The following is a 16,159-nucleotide window of genomic DNA, read 5'->3' on the forward strand; positions in this document are numbered from 1 at the left end:
AAAATAATAAGGGAGGATTCCCTACAGTGGTTCAGGCTGTAGGATATATTAGGAAATATTGCATTCCTGCACAATTTTATAAGTGTCAATGTTTGGCCGTCTGCGGAGAAAAAAAAAGAGGCGCTGATTAAACGGGCAAAAAGTTTCATTTAAGAAAGCCTATGGTTATTAGACGATCTGCTCTCCGTTTTCGTTCCTGTTTTATTTTAGCATTGATAATGTTATTTATAAAATTCATTAGGCTAATAAAATTATTTGTAGTTGGATGTTTTTAGATGTTAGCCTCGTTCGTTGCAACTGTAAGTGATTCTTTTAAAGTTCGCTGCTTATTTCTATTCTTGAATCTATCGGAGGCTAGACTCTGCGAGAGACATAACGCCTCAAGCACACGGGGAAATTTCTCCAACATTTGTTGATATGTCACGAGGATACTCGTGAACGTCAAGAAATGTTGACATGCAGATATAACCGTAAAAGAGAAACCGAAAATCTTCGAGCACTCGCAGAGACGCGTATAGCGGATCAGAAACGGAGACATGGAGCAATTCATGAAATCCAGATCATCTTTATTAAACTTACAACTGCACCGAGATACGAAGAATACTTTAAAAATAGTTCTGCTTTTACTACTCTTGAACGGTAAGAGCTTCATGTCTTGAGCCCTAAATTTCGGTATCACACACACACACACACACACAATATATATATATATATATATATATATATATATATATATATATATATATATATATATATAGTTTGTGTGTGTGTGTGTGTTTGTGTGTGTGTGTGTGTATTAACGTGTAGTAGATTTGGTATTCAATTAACCTGTGATATTTTAAATTGTTATTAAATATAATGAATTAGTTGGACTTCAGTGTTAATTTGTGAGACCCAAATACATTTTCAGAATTATTAGTGCACAAATAATGCTAATTACGGACAAAAAAAAAAATCTTAAGAAGCGAAATTGACACATTTACACTACATTTCACTTTCATTTGCATTTGGCTTAATTCAGTTAGTACTATTAAAACAGATTTAAAATGCACTTTAAAATAAACCTTTGTATTTGATATAATTACAGTGTACTTGAGTGTATTTAAAAAAAATAATAATAATTGAAAGTCATAAAAAAATTAACTGTCTTTGTTTAACTTAAAGAGGCTATTTATTTAGTTAGTTAGTTGTGTTACATTATCTACATGTTTAAAATTCAAAGATTTGAAGTACCTGTTCAAATCTGACTCAACATGACAAACACATATATTTTTGAAACAATAAAGAAAAAGTTTAGCAAAAATAAGGGCCTGGTTTCACAGTCATAACTGTGATACCTAGTGTTCTGTTCTTGCTAAATAAACTTAAAGATTATATCTGAAACTTGTCTTTGAGAACTAATTCCTGACACATAGGACATAGGTATATATAGGACAAACAGTTTGTGTTGGTCCCCAGATGCATTTGGTGTCGAGACATATAAAATCAAAGAAGTTTCAGTGAAAGAGGGAGAAGATGTTGCTCTGCGTACTGGTGAGACTGAAATACAGAGAGAAGACGACATACAGTGGATGTTTGGAGATGAAGGCGATGTCATAGCTGAATTCAATATAATGATTAAATTCTTTGAAACATATGATGGTGATGATGGGAGATTTGGTGACAGACTGGAGCTGGATCGTCAGACTGGATCTCTCATTATCAGAGACAGCAGAACCACAGACTCTGGAGTCTATACAGTGCAGATTGTCAACAAAGGAGCAGCCATTTACAAGAAATTCTACGTCACTGTTAGTGGTGAGTAAACACACATTTGTACCAATATTAAACAATTAAAACATTCTTGGCTGTGTAGTGCCAACAGCAAATCAATACTGCTGAACCACTGAATTAATATTGGTATGGGGGTCTTTCCTATGTCGCATGTTAAATTAAGAAGTATGACTTTGGGAACACAAAGGACCATTTTCCATGTGTTCATTATGTGTCATATAAATCTGAGAAACACAGGAACCTGGACACATAAGTATGCTCATGTTAGTTCAGGGATTTGCTCCCATTCAGATACGAGATCATCAGAGTGGTCAGTCATTGGTGTTGGAGATGGGACCCATACAATATAATAGGTTTGTTCAATCACTCAACGTGTTAAATTTGTATTTTTTGTTAAATAGAAAACACTATTTTAAAAAATCCTTATTATGATTTTTATTTTATTTTTTTTTGTTTTGATATCTTTTTTTTTACAGAGTTTTTTATAATTTTTTTTTATACAGTACAGAATGTGGTGCATGCCATGCCAAGTCTTTTTCAATATTGTTAATAAACTTTATATAAGCTATTTTGTCATTGTATTTTTGTTGTTGTTGTTGTGCTTTTTATTAAATATAATAATGAATCCATCTTTCAAGCATTCGTTTTAGTCTTAGAAGGTGAAAGGTGTAAAGATGTAGGCTAAGCTGACGATTATCTTTTCTTGTAAAACGTGACACCAAGATCAAGAATTTGAAAGTGAAAGCATCTGAAGCCCGGCTTATAACACAGCAAAGAGGAACTCCCATTCACAAAAGTCAAATCACAAATAATACTTATTAAAATGAACGGGTTGAATGTTAATCCCACTTATGCCAACGACATGGCCTGTACCCAATTTATATTTATATACTCCATTTGGTTACACTTTATTTGATAGTTCACTTTAGACATTGTACTATCTATAAGTAACTTTGTAACTACAAGTCAACTACATATCAACTAAATCTCATTATTTGCAACTACATGTCAGAGTAGACTGTTGGGGTAGGTTTAGGGTTAGTTGAATAAGTTGACAAAGAAAGTGTTAGAAGATATTAAGCAGTCCACTAATACTCTATTATTTGCTAGTTGACATGTAGTTGCAAAGTTACTCACTCTTAGTAGAATGTCTAAAGTGGACTATCGAAATAAAGTGTAACCCTTAATTTATATATTCAAAATTTGCATTTTGGGTACACCTATGCCCGGTTTCATACTTAAGCATATCTGAGACTAAAAGTGCCATGGTTCTGTCTGAAGATGCACACCGGTAATTGTGTTTTCTAAGGCACATTTAAAAAAAATAAATAATAATAATTAATAAATAACTACTTAAGTGTCCTAGTTTAACTAAGACAGTATGCCTAGAGTTGTGATTTTGCTCAATAAACTGACTGTTGAAGATTAAATCTTTGTGAACTAATGCCGGACACATATGTAGCAATATGTATAGGACAAACACTTTCAGTACTGTTTGTGTTTGTCCCCCAGATGCATTTGGTGCCAAGACACAACAAATCAAAACAGTTTCAGTGAAAGCAGGAGAAAGTGTTGATCTGCTTTATGAAAATAAAATCATCCCAAAGTCTCTACAGAGAGATGATGAAGTACTGTGGATATTTGGAAAGGAGCGCATGCTATTAGGTGAAATCAAAACAAAGCACAAAATCTTCGAAACATATGCCGGCAATGATGGGAAATTTAAGGATAGACTGGAGCTGGATCGTCAGACTGGATCTCTCATTATCAGAGACAGCAGAACCACACTCTGGAGTTTATACAATGCAGAAAATCAACAAAGGAGCAGCCATATACAAGAAATTCCATGTCACTGTCAGAGGTGAGTAAATAATTGAAACATTTGTGTTATTAGTCAATATATAACATAATAAATTATATATATATACATAAATACACAGCAACATGTGGTGTATGCCATGCTTCCAAGTCATCTTATTTGTTTTGTTAATAAATGTTTTAAAGCTCCAATATGTAGGAATTTTGTAATAAAATTTCCGAAAATAACTTGCGCAGTGTGATATATTTCCTCCAGTTGTGTACTTACAATATCTCAAAAGTCTCCAAAGATTTTTTTTTTCAGAGAAATTTCCGATTTTAAATAACTGGCCATCCCCGAAAAAAATATGTCGCCTCTCAGTGACGCAATGTCCGCTCTATACTTTTTTTCCGGTGTAGACCATGTGATGTTCCACCACACCGGAATATCACATGGTCAAATGCGGAAGTGGTGGTTATGTTATAGCCGCGCGTATGGTTTGATTGTCGTTGTTATGGATCACGATAACTCTTTGGCGAGTATTGAAGTGCCAGTAAAACATAAGCGTCCATATTCGGATACACGCAGACTGTGTGACATACAGAGGAATAAAACCAGGATAAATATCGGCCAGGCGTTTACGAGATGGAGAGAGCTGCGCGAAAATCTTGGACTTGACAGAGACTCTGCTCTCGCAAGTGTATTGATAGACAGGTAAGCAAATCAATTACAGGTAATACAAAAACGAATAAATTACCTCATCCGTGATCATGATTCGTTTATCCTATTTAGATACATTGCTATGGTGAAAACGAATTAAAAACGACATCTCCCATCGTCACCTGCTTCATAGCCTCATCAAGCTTCGCCTTTGTTATTGTTGGAAAATTACATAATCTTGTGGTCAATTACAAAAGTCACATACTGGAGCTTTAAGCTAATTTGTTATTGTACTATTACACTTAACAAAATTATAAACGCAACACTTTTGTTTTTGCCAGCCTAAGGCACACCTGTGCAATAATCATGCTGTCTAATCAGCATCTTGATATGCCACACATGTGAGGTGGATGGATTATCTCGGAAAAGGAGAAGTGCTCACTAACACAGATTTAGACAGATTAGTGTACAATATTTGAGAGAAATAGGCCTTTTGTGTATATAGAAAAAATCTTAGATCTTTGAGTTCAGCTCATGAAAAATGGGGGCAAAAACAAAAGTGTTGCATTTATAATTTTGTTCAGTGTATATTGTTGTCATGGTTTTCTTTACGGAAAAAAAAAAAGAATCCATCTTTCAAGCATTCGTTTTGGTCATAGAAAGTGAAAGGTGTAAATACGGCATAGGCTATGTGTAGTACGGCGTAGCCTGACGTGCACCTCTCCAAAAATCTAACAGCGCCTCAATTCTACGCAGACAGCAAGTGCTGTGATTGGTCTGCAAGAACCCCTCCTTCCATATGTAAGTTTTGTGTGTGTTTATGTGCACTTTAATGTATTTTAATATAAAATAAAGCAAAGAACAAGTGTCTTATCATTTATTATCCTACACAGCATTATACATCAGTAGTTGTCCGCGACAAACAATGCTGATCTACCGTGGTCTTTGTGGAGATGGAAAGAATGTCATTTTCTCCTGTTCCGTTGTGGTCTCCTTTTGTAGTTTTAAATAATGATTTAATGATTTGATATTTATTTGCCGCCATGGCTGTTATGATTCTTTTATGAGGAGCTTCTTCTTTTTTTTTTTTTGTGGTGTTCTTGTTGTTACAGCAGCATGATGGTGGTGGACACTGTAGACTAGCGGTTTGCATGTGTACTGCACATCGATGTGGACATTTAGTAACAAGTTCCACAGAAATTTTACATTCCGTCAATTTCTGACTTCAAAGTGTTATTTGACTTGTTATATTTTAGTTGGCTCAACATTTAGTGAGCTAGTTTTATAGTCCATTCAACTAAAATGTTTTAATTGGTCAAACATTTAGAAGACTACAGGAAGTTATGTCAATTAAAAATTAACTGTTTACTGTTCTTTATTTTATTTTTTATGTTACCTCAACTAAGATTTACTATTTGGGCATCATAAGGAATTGCTGGGGAACTACATAAACATTTCTATAGTTTAAAAATATATATATATATTGAAAATTATTATCTGGTGTTTATCACTAAAAACACATTTAACAAAAATCTCCATTTGTAAAAATTTTCATACAAACTATCCCTTTAAAGGTCCAATTGACAAACATTACAACTATAAAACAACTGCAAAATTCAGTTTAAACTTTGTTTAAATTAAGAAAAAACTAAAAATGTTAGCAAGCAAACATTTACAAATATTATTACTGTTCACAATTACATCTTTAAAATGAGGCAGAAGTAAAATAAATAAATAAAATTAAACAGGTGTTACAGTATATAAAAACAAATCAAATCACCTTTATTTGCATAGCACTTCATACGAAAATACTGATTGTGTCAAAGCAGCTTTACAGAGGCAAAACGGAAAATAGTTTGTCAACAATGCAAGAGGACATTAAGTCATTTTTCCAGTTGAAGTCAGTTCATTGGTGATTCAGTGTTGACATCAAGTTTAGCTCTCTTCCAATAAAGGGAAACTGTTGCTGGAGCTCATCTAGTTGTCCTGGTCTCTGTTAGCATTCAGGGCTGTCAAGGTCATCTCTAGGTGCTGATCCACCATCTGATCTGGATACAGACTGGATCTGGGTGGCTACATTCACCTCGGAATAAGAATGTACTGTAGATGCCACTGAGAACAGTAAAGCACATTATAATTGTAGTAAAAATTCTAAACATTTACACATTACCTGGAATGAAAAAAAAAAACTTCTAGTCTCGAAAGTACACACAGTATGTAGTTGAAGTGGAGAAGTCTGGTCACATGCAAGTGTTTGGTGCCTTGGAAGATCCGACTCAGCTGCATCTGAAATCTTGCAATGATGACAAAATACCAATGAAACCTTTGGCTACACACTGGAGAACGAAAATTACATTAAGTAAAAAAAAAATGAAATGATGCCTTTATTTACAATGTATCAATATCAGCTAATTTGAAAGGATTTTAAAAAATACATTTTGATAAATTCAGTAATGAAAAATATTTTATTCCGTGCCACTTGACTTAACTTAACATTACCTGACACCTGAAATTGACATACACTGTCTTATAGGCCTACCCACTTTTCTTCAGATATACAACTCATAGAACACTTTCTAAATGTCCACTAAAAATATATATAAATATGTTGCATGATTTTCTCGTTAAATTTAGTCTAAAAAAAAATAACTATTTAGTGGGACTTACCTGACGTGTGAACTTGACAAGATGGCAGCGCAGTGTTTCTCCTGCGAAGTCACTCAGACTCGTGCACATGCGGAATGATTTTTTTCTAATACATTTGTGCAGACTTAATATAATATGTATTCTCATCTAAGCCTAAACAATAAAATGCGTTAAACTTTTGTTAATTGGAATTGTTACAGTGTGGCAGAGAAACCCTCTGGTATGGGATAGAGCAACTGGTAAGTAAATATTATATACATTACTGCACAAAAACACATAACTTAATGCCCAAAATGAATTAATTAAGAGATTACAGGAAAATAGATCAATCAGCAATGATTCTATACACCTTAACATTTTTCTTACTGTAATCTATACTGTATAATTTCTCTTTTCCTTTTTTAGTTTCAACCTTCCTGCTTGCAGGATTTATTGGATTCGGACTCCTCCTGTTTGTTGTGTGGTCGGCTTCCTAAAATATATTATATTTTAATGTGTTTTAAGTTTCCAAGTATGTTCCACTATCTTTGACCTATCAAATCATGTTTCAGTAAAACCAAAACAGTTGGCACAATTTGAAAGATTTAAATGGTCATCGGATGCACATTTTCCACAAGTTGATATGATTCTTTAGGGTCTCAATGAAACGTGTATAACATACTTTGGTTAAAAATTCTCAATGTTAGTGTAAAAAATATCCTTTTTACCCTGCAAAGACCATGTATGACTCCCAAATGAGGAGGGCACAACGGTTAAAGAAGATTTATCCATTTGAACAGACTCTTTCATACGACTTTGCTACTTTTGTCTTGTTTTGCAAACTTTAACAATAGATTTGACTAAACAGGAAGAGTTTGTCTCATTGCAGTTTGGCTTTAGACCTGAGAAGTAAATGAGAAAACCTTGTGTTTTATGTACATTGTGATATATTTTGTGTTTAAGTTCATAAGGATATAATATAGCACATCAAATGAAATCAGTCCTTTTATGTTCAAGTAAATATCACATCCACAACTTTTGTTTTCTGACTTGCATCTACTTTATTCAAAGATTTTTTTTTTTTTGTTAAAATTTTTCAATGTTAAGTCTTGTTAGTCCTTTGGGTCTCCATTAAAGAAAATAACATTCTGTAAAAGAGGGTTTAGAAGAGTGCTGGGTACGTGGGTAAAGTAATGTAAAAATCTTTGACTGGATTAGTTGTAAAGATGGGTCTGATACAGCTAGATTCAGTTTAAGTGTCGTAGACATACATAAAAGTGTATTTAGGAGTTTGTAAGTGTTTTAAGGAGCAAAAACAAAAACTGAAAATGAGCAAAATCCCGACTGCTGTGGTTGGCACAATAAGGGCCCAGCAGAACCGAACCACCAACTCTAAAAATAAATTATACAGTATTTGATTTAAAAATGCTCTCCCTAAAAGTGATCTTAATCCAGATCACTTTTAGTTCTACCTGTGGCCACCAGAAGTCAGCCACAAAAGGACCAGATACAGGCCTCATATCAGAAATGGCAAACCTGTGTGTTGCACACGTTATATCTAGTCCACACAAAACAAGCCACAAAATCACTTTTTTTTTTCAAGTTTTCTGAAATTCAAATGTTTACAACATAGGTAACGGGAAGATGACTGAAAAACGTACATTCAAAACATTAAACAATATTTTAGTGCATGTCTCCAAAAAACAACAAAAAAAAAACAGAGACTCTCCTGCTGGATGAACTGTCCAGAGGAGAAACATTCACAGACTGTGATTATTAATTATTAATTATTTTCCACTCATTATTTTTTAATTATTCATTTATAATTTTATAATACTATTAGGAAAAATGGGCAGTAATATAAATAGCTATCATGTTCTTAGCTGTATGAGCTTAACAATAATGTAGGCCTACATTTACAAATAAATACCGTAAATCTGTGTTTATGTAGTGCAATGCTGAACTCATTCAAATGTACATAATGTATTCCTCCAGAAGGCGCTCGACATCATAAATGTAATAAAACATGAAGAGACTCTTGAACCTCAGAGTGAGTAACTTTATTCATAAAGGTCAGAAAATACATATGACAGATGTACAGCAGTAATAAAGACAAATATGTGTGTCTCGACTCATATGTGGGAAATATAAACAATAAAGTACTAGAAAGTAAAACTTGATTTTTAAAAATGTAGACACTTAAAATTGCAGAGAGCATGAGCTGCTTTAGATTTCAGTACTTCCTGAAAAAGATCAAGACATACAGCCATAAATTAGTAAATCTCACAAATATTTATACAACGGTTTGTGATTAATGACAATATGAATCATGTACCTGATGTGTGAAGATGTGCTTGATCTTGCTCAGCTCTTCTGGATCTGATGTCATAAACCAGAAGAATGACAGTAGCCACGCCCACCAGAGCAGAGAGGACCAATCGGATCACAGCTTCAGTAGAACCACAACAGTGGACAGAGTCTGAGGAATAAAAACATCAAACTGAGATCAGCTCAGTCAATAAACGTTAATATCAGCACCGACATCAACTAATATCAGCTCTGCTGTACCTGAACATGTGTGACAGAGTTGAGTGATGTCCAGATGTTGAGTCTGGTTGCTGATGGGATTGTTGATCACACAGCTGTAGGTGATTTTATCCTGATATTCCACCTCCAGAGGTAGAGAGAGACTGATGCTGAGATCAGACACACTGATGCTGGACAATACACTGTTTCCTTTGTACCAGGAGAGAGTCACATGACCCACATTCACCACTGAACACAACAATGAACAGTGTGATGAAGATGATGAAGAGCAGTTTGTAGAGTTACTACTGATGACAGGAACAGGCAGACAAGCTGAAAACATGAGAGAATAAAGAGAAATGAAGATGAATGAACATAGTGAAGCTTGTGAAAAAAAACACTAAGAGGAACCGAGACTGATCAAAAGAAGAGCATTTAAAAACAATTTAATAGAAAGTTAAATATAAAGCTAAAAAAAGCTGATTTGTAATTCTAAGTAATTAGATACTTCCTTAGATTTAATTTAATGCTGCAATAAATAAATGAAACCAATAAAACACTCACCATTGTTTGTGGCATTTTTCATATTTTTCTAGGGTTGGGTTTGTTTAACTTTTTTTGAGTTTTGGTTTTTTTGTTGGTTTTTGTGTGTGGTTTTTATGTTAAGTCTATACTTTTTTAATAAAAAAAGAAGAATATGATATCTAACTACAAGCAACAGCACAAATAAATACAATAGAGTAAAGATACAAACAATAAACAGTGAGTTTCAGTTTTTTGTTTTTGTTTTTTAGGTAGGTCTAGCATAAGTTTTTAGGTACAGAAATTGAATAAAGTAATCAAACGTAAAACAGCATTGCATATTGGACTATAAATTAAAGATTATTCCTCATTAAAGTTACAAAAGCTTTTTAATCAAGAGCAGTGAGTGATTTCTTTGTTGTTGCTGTTCGATTAATATAAAGACTGTCACTTTAAGAGAATGCACTGATCCAGTAGGCCTACGTTCAACCGGCTATGTCTGCTATAGGATACTTACCAAAACGGACATAATTTTTGTCTGAATTTGTCCATTTAAACACAATGTTTCAGAGCTATTGTATACTTGCTCAGATTCTGAGGCGCGGGTTTGCGCGCTTCGGGTGAGCGCATGCACAATTTTTCTCACTGCGCGCGAATTTTGCTCACTCTTACATGTTTAAACTCGCAAGGCTTAAATGAGTTTAGTTTAAACACAGATATCAACGTGTGCTGTTCAAGTCTCATCTGTGCGCGCGCTATCAGCATCCGGGTGATGACGAAATAAATGACTGCTCATATTCCAGCGTTGAACAAGAGTGAATGATTTTTCCAGGGTTTTTTTTTCTCTCTCATCGCTGTTGTTATAATGTCTGGGATTCCGGAATGCGCATGCATCAACAGAAACATATATTAGCTGTTTGTTTTACGTGCTATTTATAGCAAACCATATTACAGATGCTTTGTCAGATTTAAGTTGAACCGCGGTCCGAGCGCGTGCCGAACCGTGTGTGGTGAACCGTGCCACCCCTACTCACCATAGACAGTGAGACTGAAAATCGCAGTCAGTTTGTTGGTCTGTAGTTTATAAAGTCCAGCATGTTGAGTTGTGATGTTTCTGATGGTCAGAGATCCAGTTTGATTGTCCAGCTTCAGTCTGTCTCTGAATCTCCCATCAAGAACATCATCATTTACAGTCATGCTGTCGGTCTGTTTATTTATTTCAGCTATTAAAGCATTTTCATTTTCCAACCTCCACAGAATATCATCACCACTCAGTATTTCTGTAAGACGATTGTTTAGAGTGACTGAATCTCCCTCCATCACTGATATTTCATCTGGATCACCAAAACACACACAAAACAAACAAGGTTTGTCACAGATTAATACTGTTAAACAACTTTAAGATGGTTTATAAAAGTAAATAGATATTTAAATTTGCAATTAATAATATCATGCAACAGAACAGACACAAAAAAAGCAAAATGCTGTGTGGATTAATTATTGAATATTTAAATTAAAAATTATAAACTGATAAAACTGATGAAACGGATATTTAACTCACTATGGACATTGAGAAAGAACATAATCCCCATAATATAATTGTTATGTAGCTGATAAACTCCAAAGTCTGAGATTCTCATGTTTGTGATGGTCAGGGATCCAGTATGATTGTCCAGCTTGTGTGAAAACTAATAAAAGAGCGAAATATTGGATTAGAAATCAGTATCTAGTGGTATTTTATTTAGTGTTGTGAGCTGTCAATCATATTTGACTTCTGACTAGGGGTGTGCAATGTTGAAAAAAAAAATACTCTTGTTTAGATTTTGTAAACGGTAATTTTGCTAGATTCCCAAAGCATTTAATTTTCTGTGTGGTTAAATTTGCTGCTGTAACAGAAATTTATTTTTTTCATTGTCTTAATGAGCTCCGCCATGGCCTCTCTTATGCTTTCTGTCCCCACCATGGCTCCCTGAAACTGCCTGTTTCCACCATGTGTCCCTAGTCTGTTCTGCATTCCCGCCATAGCCTCCTGAACTGCCTGCTCCGCCATAGCCTCCTGAACTGCCTGCTCCGCCATAGCCTCCTGAACTGTCTGCTCCGCCATGGCCTCCTGAACTGCCTGATCCACCATAGCCTCCTGAACTGTCTGCTCCGCCATAGCCTCCTGAACTGCCTGATCCGCCATAGCCTCCTGAACTGTCTGCTCCACCATGGCCTCCTGAACTGTCTGCTCCGCCATAGCCTCCTGAACTGTCTCCTCCGCCATAGCCTCCTGAACTGTCTGCTCCGCCATAGCCTCCTGAACTGTCTGTTTCCACCATAGTGTCCCTGTAGTTTCCACCATGTGTCCCTAGTCTTCTGCTCCGCCATGGCCTCCTGAACTGTCTGCTCCGCCATGGCCTCCTGAACTGTCTGCTCCGCCATGGCCTCCTGAACTGTTCTGTGTCCCGCCTGTCTGCCTCGCCTCCTGAACTGTCTGTTTCCCCGTCCTGTTTCCCTAGTCTGTCTGATCCACCATAGCCTCCTGAACTGCCTGCTCCGCCATAGCCTCCTGAACTGCCTGCTCCGCCATAGCCTCCTGAACTGTACTGCTCCGCCATATAGCCTCCTGAACTGTCTTGCTGCTGTAACAGAAATTTATTTTTTTCATTGTCTTAATGAGCTCCGCCATGGCCTCCTGAACTGTCTGCCCCACCATGGCTCCCTGAACTGCCTGTTCCACCATGTGTCCCTAGTCTGTCTGCTCCACCATAGCCTCCTGAACTGTCTGCTCCGCCATAGCCTCCTGAACTGCCTGATTCGCCATAGCCTCCTGAACTGCCTGCTCCGCCATAGCCTCCTGAACTGTCTGCTCCGCCATAGCCTCCTGAACTGTCTGCTCCGCCATAGCCTCCTGAACTGCCTGATCCACCATAGCCTCCTGAACTGTCTCCTCCTCCATAGCCTCCTGAACTGCCTGATCCACCATAGCCTCCTGAACTGCCTGATCCACCATGTGTCCCTAGTCTGCCTGCTCCGCCATAGCCTCCTGAACTGTCTGCTCTGCCATAGCCTCCTGAACTGCCTGATCCACCATAGCCTCCTGAACTGCCTGATCCACCATGTGTCCCTAGTCTGCCTGCTCCGCCATAGCCTCCTGAACTGCCTGATCCACCATAGCCTCCTGAACTGCCTGATCCACCATAGCCTCCTGAACTGCCTGATCCACCATAGCCTCCTGAACTGTCTGCTCTGCCATAGCTTCCTGAACTGCCTGATCCACCATAGCCTCCTGGATTGCTTGATCTGCCTTGTGTACCATGTGTCCCTAGTCTGCCTGCTCCGCCATAGCCTCCTGAACTGTCTGCTCTGCCATAGCCTCCTGAACTGCCTGATCCACCATAGCCTCCTGAACTGCCTGATCCGCCATGTGTTCCTAGTCTGTCTGCTCCGCCATGGCTTCTTAGTCTGCTTGCTCCGCCATGGGTCCCTGAACTGCCTGATCTGCCATGTGTCCCTACTCTGTCTGCTCTACCATGGCTTCCTAGTCTGCCTGATCCGCTATGTGTCCCTAGTCTGCCTGATCCGCCATGTGTCCCTAGTCTGCCTGATCCGCCATGTGTTCCTAGTCTGCCTGCTCCGCCATGGCTCCCTAGTCTACCCACTCCACCATGGCTCCCTGAACTGCCTGATCCATCATGGGTCCCGGAACGGGTACCACCCTGGAGGCTGTCCTTCATGTGCAAGCCTGTCCCTAGAGGCCTCCAGAGCGCCCCCCCCCCCCTTCCTTGTTAAGTTACCTATTTAAGCTCTCTGTTCTCCTGTTTTAAACGCCAACTCCCTTGTGCTCCGTGTGTGTTCCATCCTGAGTGTCTTTTTTGGATTAATAAAGACTGTTCCGCCACAAATTCTCCCATGTCTCCTCGCTCCTTCGTTCCACGTTCCTACACAGTAGGCAGGATTGTGACACAGAGCAAATACAAACAATATTAGTTCTAAATTGTAACTCAATATTAAGTTCTTGTTTGTTGAACTGTTGCATAAAATCAATATCACATTTGCAATCATGCTGCATGTGAGGAGGAAAGTGTGAGGATACTTGCTCATGTGATATTGTTTAATTCTGTCATATGAGGCAAGTATTAAAAGATATTAAAGTCAGCGACAGAAATATACAGCATATCTTGTGACTTTTGTGGTCATTCTAAATTTCATTGCGTAAGCTACATCATGCAGTGATAGCATGAACTATCAATGCGCACGTGAGGAGTTTTATATACTAGGAGAAAAAAAATGCTTCATCCACAAACTATTGACACACAGTTCTGTACAGATTCTGTGCAAAATAGATATTGCAGGCTATGTTTTTGGAGTGTATTCATAGTGTTTGCACATCTGTTGTTACTGCAAAATTCATCAGTTGAATGTTAATGAGAAAAAACAGTAACCTGTAAATGTAATTGTTAATTTAGAGAAATTTGCATGTGTTTACTTGAGATAATTTTTTTGCTTTTTGAAAATTTGATGAGAAATACTTGAGTTTAAAACAAGATCTTGGTGTTTGGAAAAATTAATGAGAAATACTGTGTTTATAACAAATTCTCTCTCTCTCTCTCTCTCTCTCTCTCTCTCTCTCTCTCTCTCTCTCTCTCTCTGTCTCTTTATTTTTAATTTTTTTGGATTGCAGATTTTGCTTCTTTGGCAATATACATATATATATATATATATATAGATATATATATATATATTATATATTATTATTATTATTATTTTTTATTTTTTTTTAATTCTAGTTGAAACATTAGTTTTTTCTCTTTTATTCTAGAGAAACAGAAGTAGAGGTCTGGATCAGTGTTTCCTAAAATCCTCGTATTTTACGTGTGTGATGCATATAACAGCAACAAGGCCGAGCGCCTGCTGCTGGATGAACCATCGAGAGGAGAAGCATTCACAGACTGTGATGATGCATTTTCACTGTTATTAACATCGTCAAATACGTCAAAACAATTATGTACTTAACACGATTTTGAGTGATATTACCTTGGCATAAAAAACGTGAAGCTGTACAAAAATAAAAAAGTTAATATTTTTTACAAATAAAAAGATAGGTGCATTGAGGGTGTTGGCGTTTTCTTACCTATTTTTCCTACTAGGCAGCTAATTAGGCAAAGTTTTTAATGAAAGCCCATTTTGCCAGCAAAGTGCCCCTTTAACTGGTAATTTCATCATAAAATGCTATTTAGCCTACATATAACAATTGTCATTAGAACATACATTTGAATCAATTAAATACAGAGGTATTTTGTTCTGAAAGCAGGTCCCTCACACACTGTAGCACTGATTGGTTGTTTGGTGACACCCTGTGGTGAAATAATCACCCGTCAGCCACTACTTTCTCTGATCGCATGGGCTGCTTCAGAACGTGATGTTTCAGTGAGTGGCAGTCACGTAGCCTACTGTACCTGTGGTTCGCTGAGGGTTCAGCCGGATGTGGGGATATGAAACGGCGGACGGCAGAAATGTTGTAGATATGTCACGAGGAGACTCGAATATTCAGATATGCGGATATAACCGAGAAAAGAAACCGAAAATCTTTGAACAACCATAGCCTACCTACAGAGGCGTAGCCTGGACAGTCGGATAGGGAAATCAGAAACGGAGACACGATGGAGCAATCTATGAAATCCGGATCATATTTATACTTACAACTGTACAGAGATACGAAGAACACTTTCAGAATAGTGTTGTTTTTACTACTCTTGAATGGTAAGAGCTTCATAGCCTTTCTATTTGTTTTAACAATTTCGGTTTCACCTTGCTAAAAATATATATAATAATAATAATAAAACTGCATGATTATTAATTTATAATTTATTATAGCCTGTTTCAAATTAATATTAAATATGACTTAAGGGTAATTTTTGACCCGCTGGGACTTGGATAGCCTACATTTTATATGTAATTTTATTGACTGGTATGTAATTAAACCACGTACGTTGAAAGGTATAATTGTTCATGTTTGATCGAATCCGTTCGGACCGATATCACACTGTAAAATTGTTTTGTAGAGCTCGATTCAGTCTCGACAGGTTGCATTTTTGCCCCTTGGACGATGGTTGCTCGTTATTTTTTTATTGCTGAGACTTCTATAAACTCGAAATAGACTCGTGAATACTTAGAAATGCTCGCGGCTTTTTCGACATTTGAATAAAAAAAAAAAAAAAAAAAAAAAAATACGTCGCAAATTTTCGACTTTAATTTGTTTACTTATCAGTA

General features: G+C 36.9%; 2 protein-coding genes across 2 annotated transcripts; one reads left to right on the forward strand and one right to left on the reverse strand.

The window, feature by feature from the left end:
* The first annotated feature begins 438 nt into the window (after positions 1–438).
* Positions 439–5,374, forward strand: LOC109049968. Its single transcript, XM_042749518.1, has 4 exons — positions 439–639; positions 1,459–1,797; positions 3,286–3,634; positions 5,344–5,374. Exons 1-4 carry the CDS (start codon positions 537–539, stop codon positions 5,372–5,374), a joined length of 822 nt encoding a protein of 273 aa, XP_042605452.1. The 5' UTR covers positions 439–536.
* Positions 5,375–8,818: 3,444 nt separating this feature from the next.
* Positions 8,819–11,954, reverse strand: LOC109049977 (SLAM family member 5-like). Its single transcript, XM_042749519.1, has 5 exons — positions 11,852–11,954; positions 10,939–11,289; positions 9,425–9,715; positions 9,192–9,335; positions 8,819–9,099 (listed from the first exon to the last, which is right to left on the reverse strand). The coding sequence occupies exons 1-5, from the start codon at positions 11,952–11,954 to the stop codon at positions 9,083–9,085; spliced, it is 906 nt and encodes a 301-aa protein (XP_042605453.1). The 3' UTR covers positions 8,819–9,082.
* Positions 11,955–16,159: the final 4,205 nt, after the last annotated feature.

The sequence above is a fragment of the Cyprinus carpio genome, chromosome B22, assembly GCF_018340385.1.
Source record: "Cyprinus carpio isolate SPL01 chromosome B22, ASM1834038v1, whole genome shotgun sequence".
Lineage (NCBI taxonomy): Eukaryota > Metazoa > Chordata > Actinopteri > Cypriniformes > Cyprinidae > Cyprinus > Cyprinus carpio.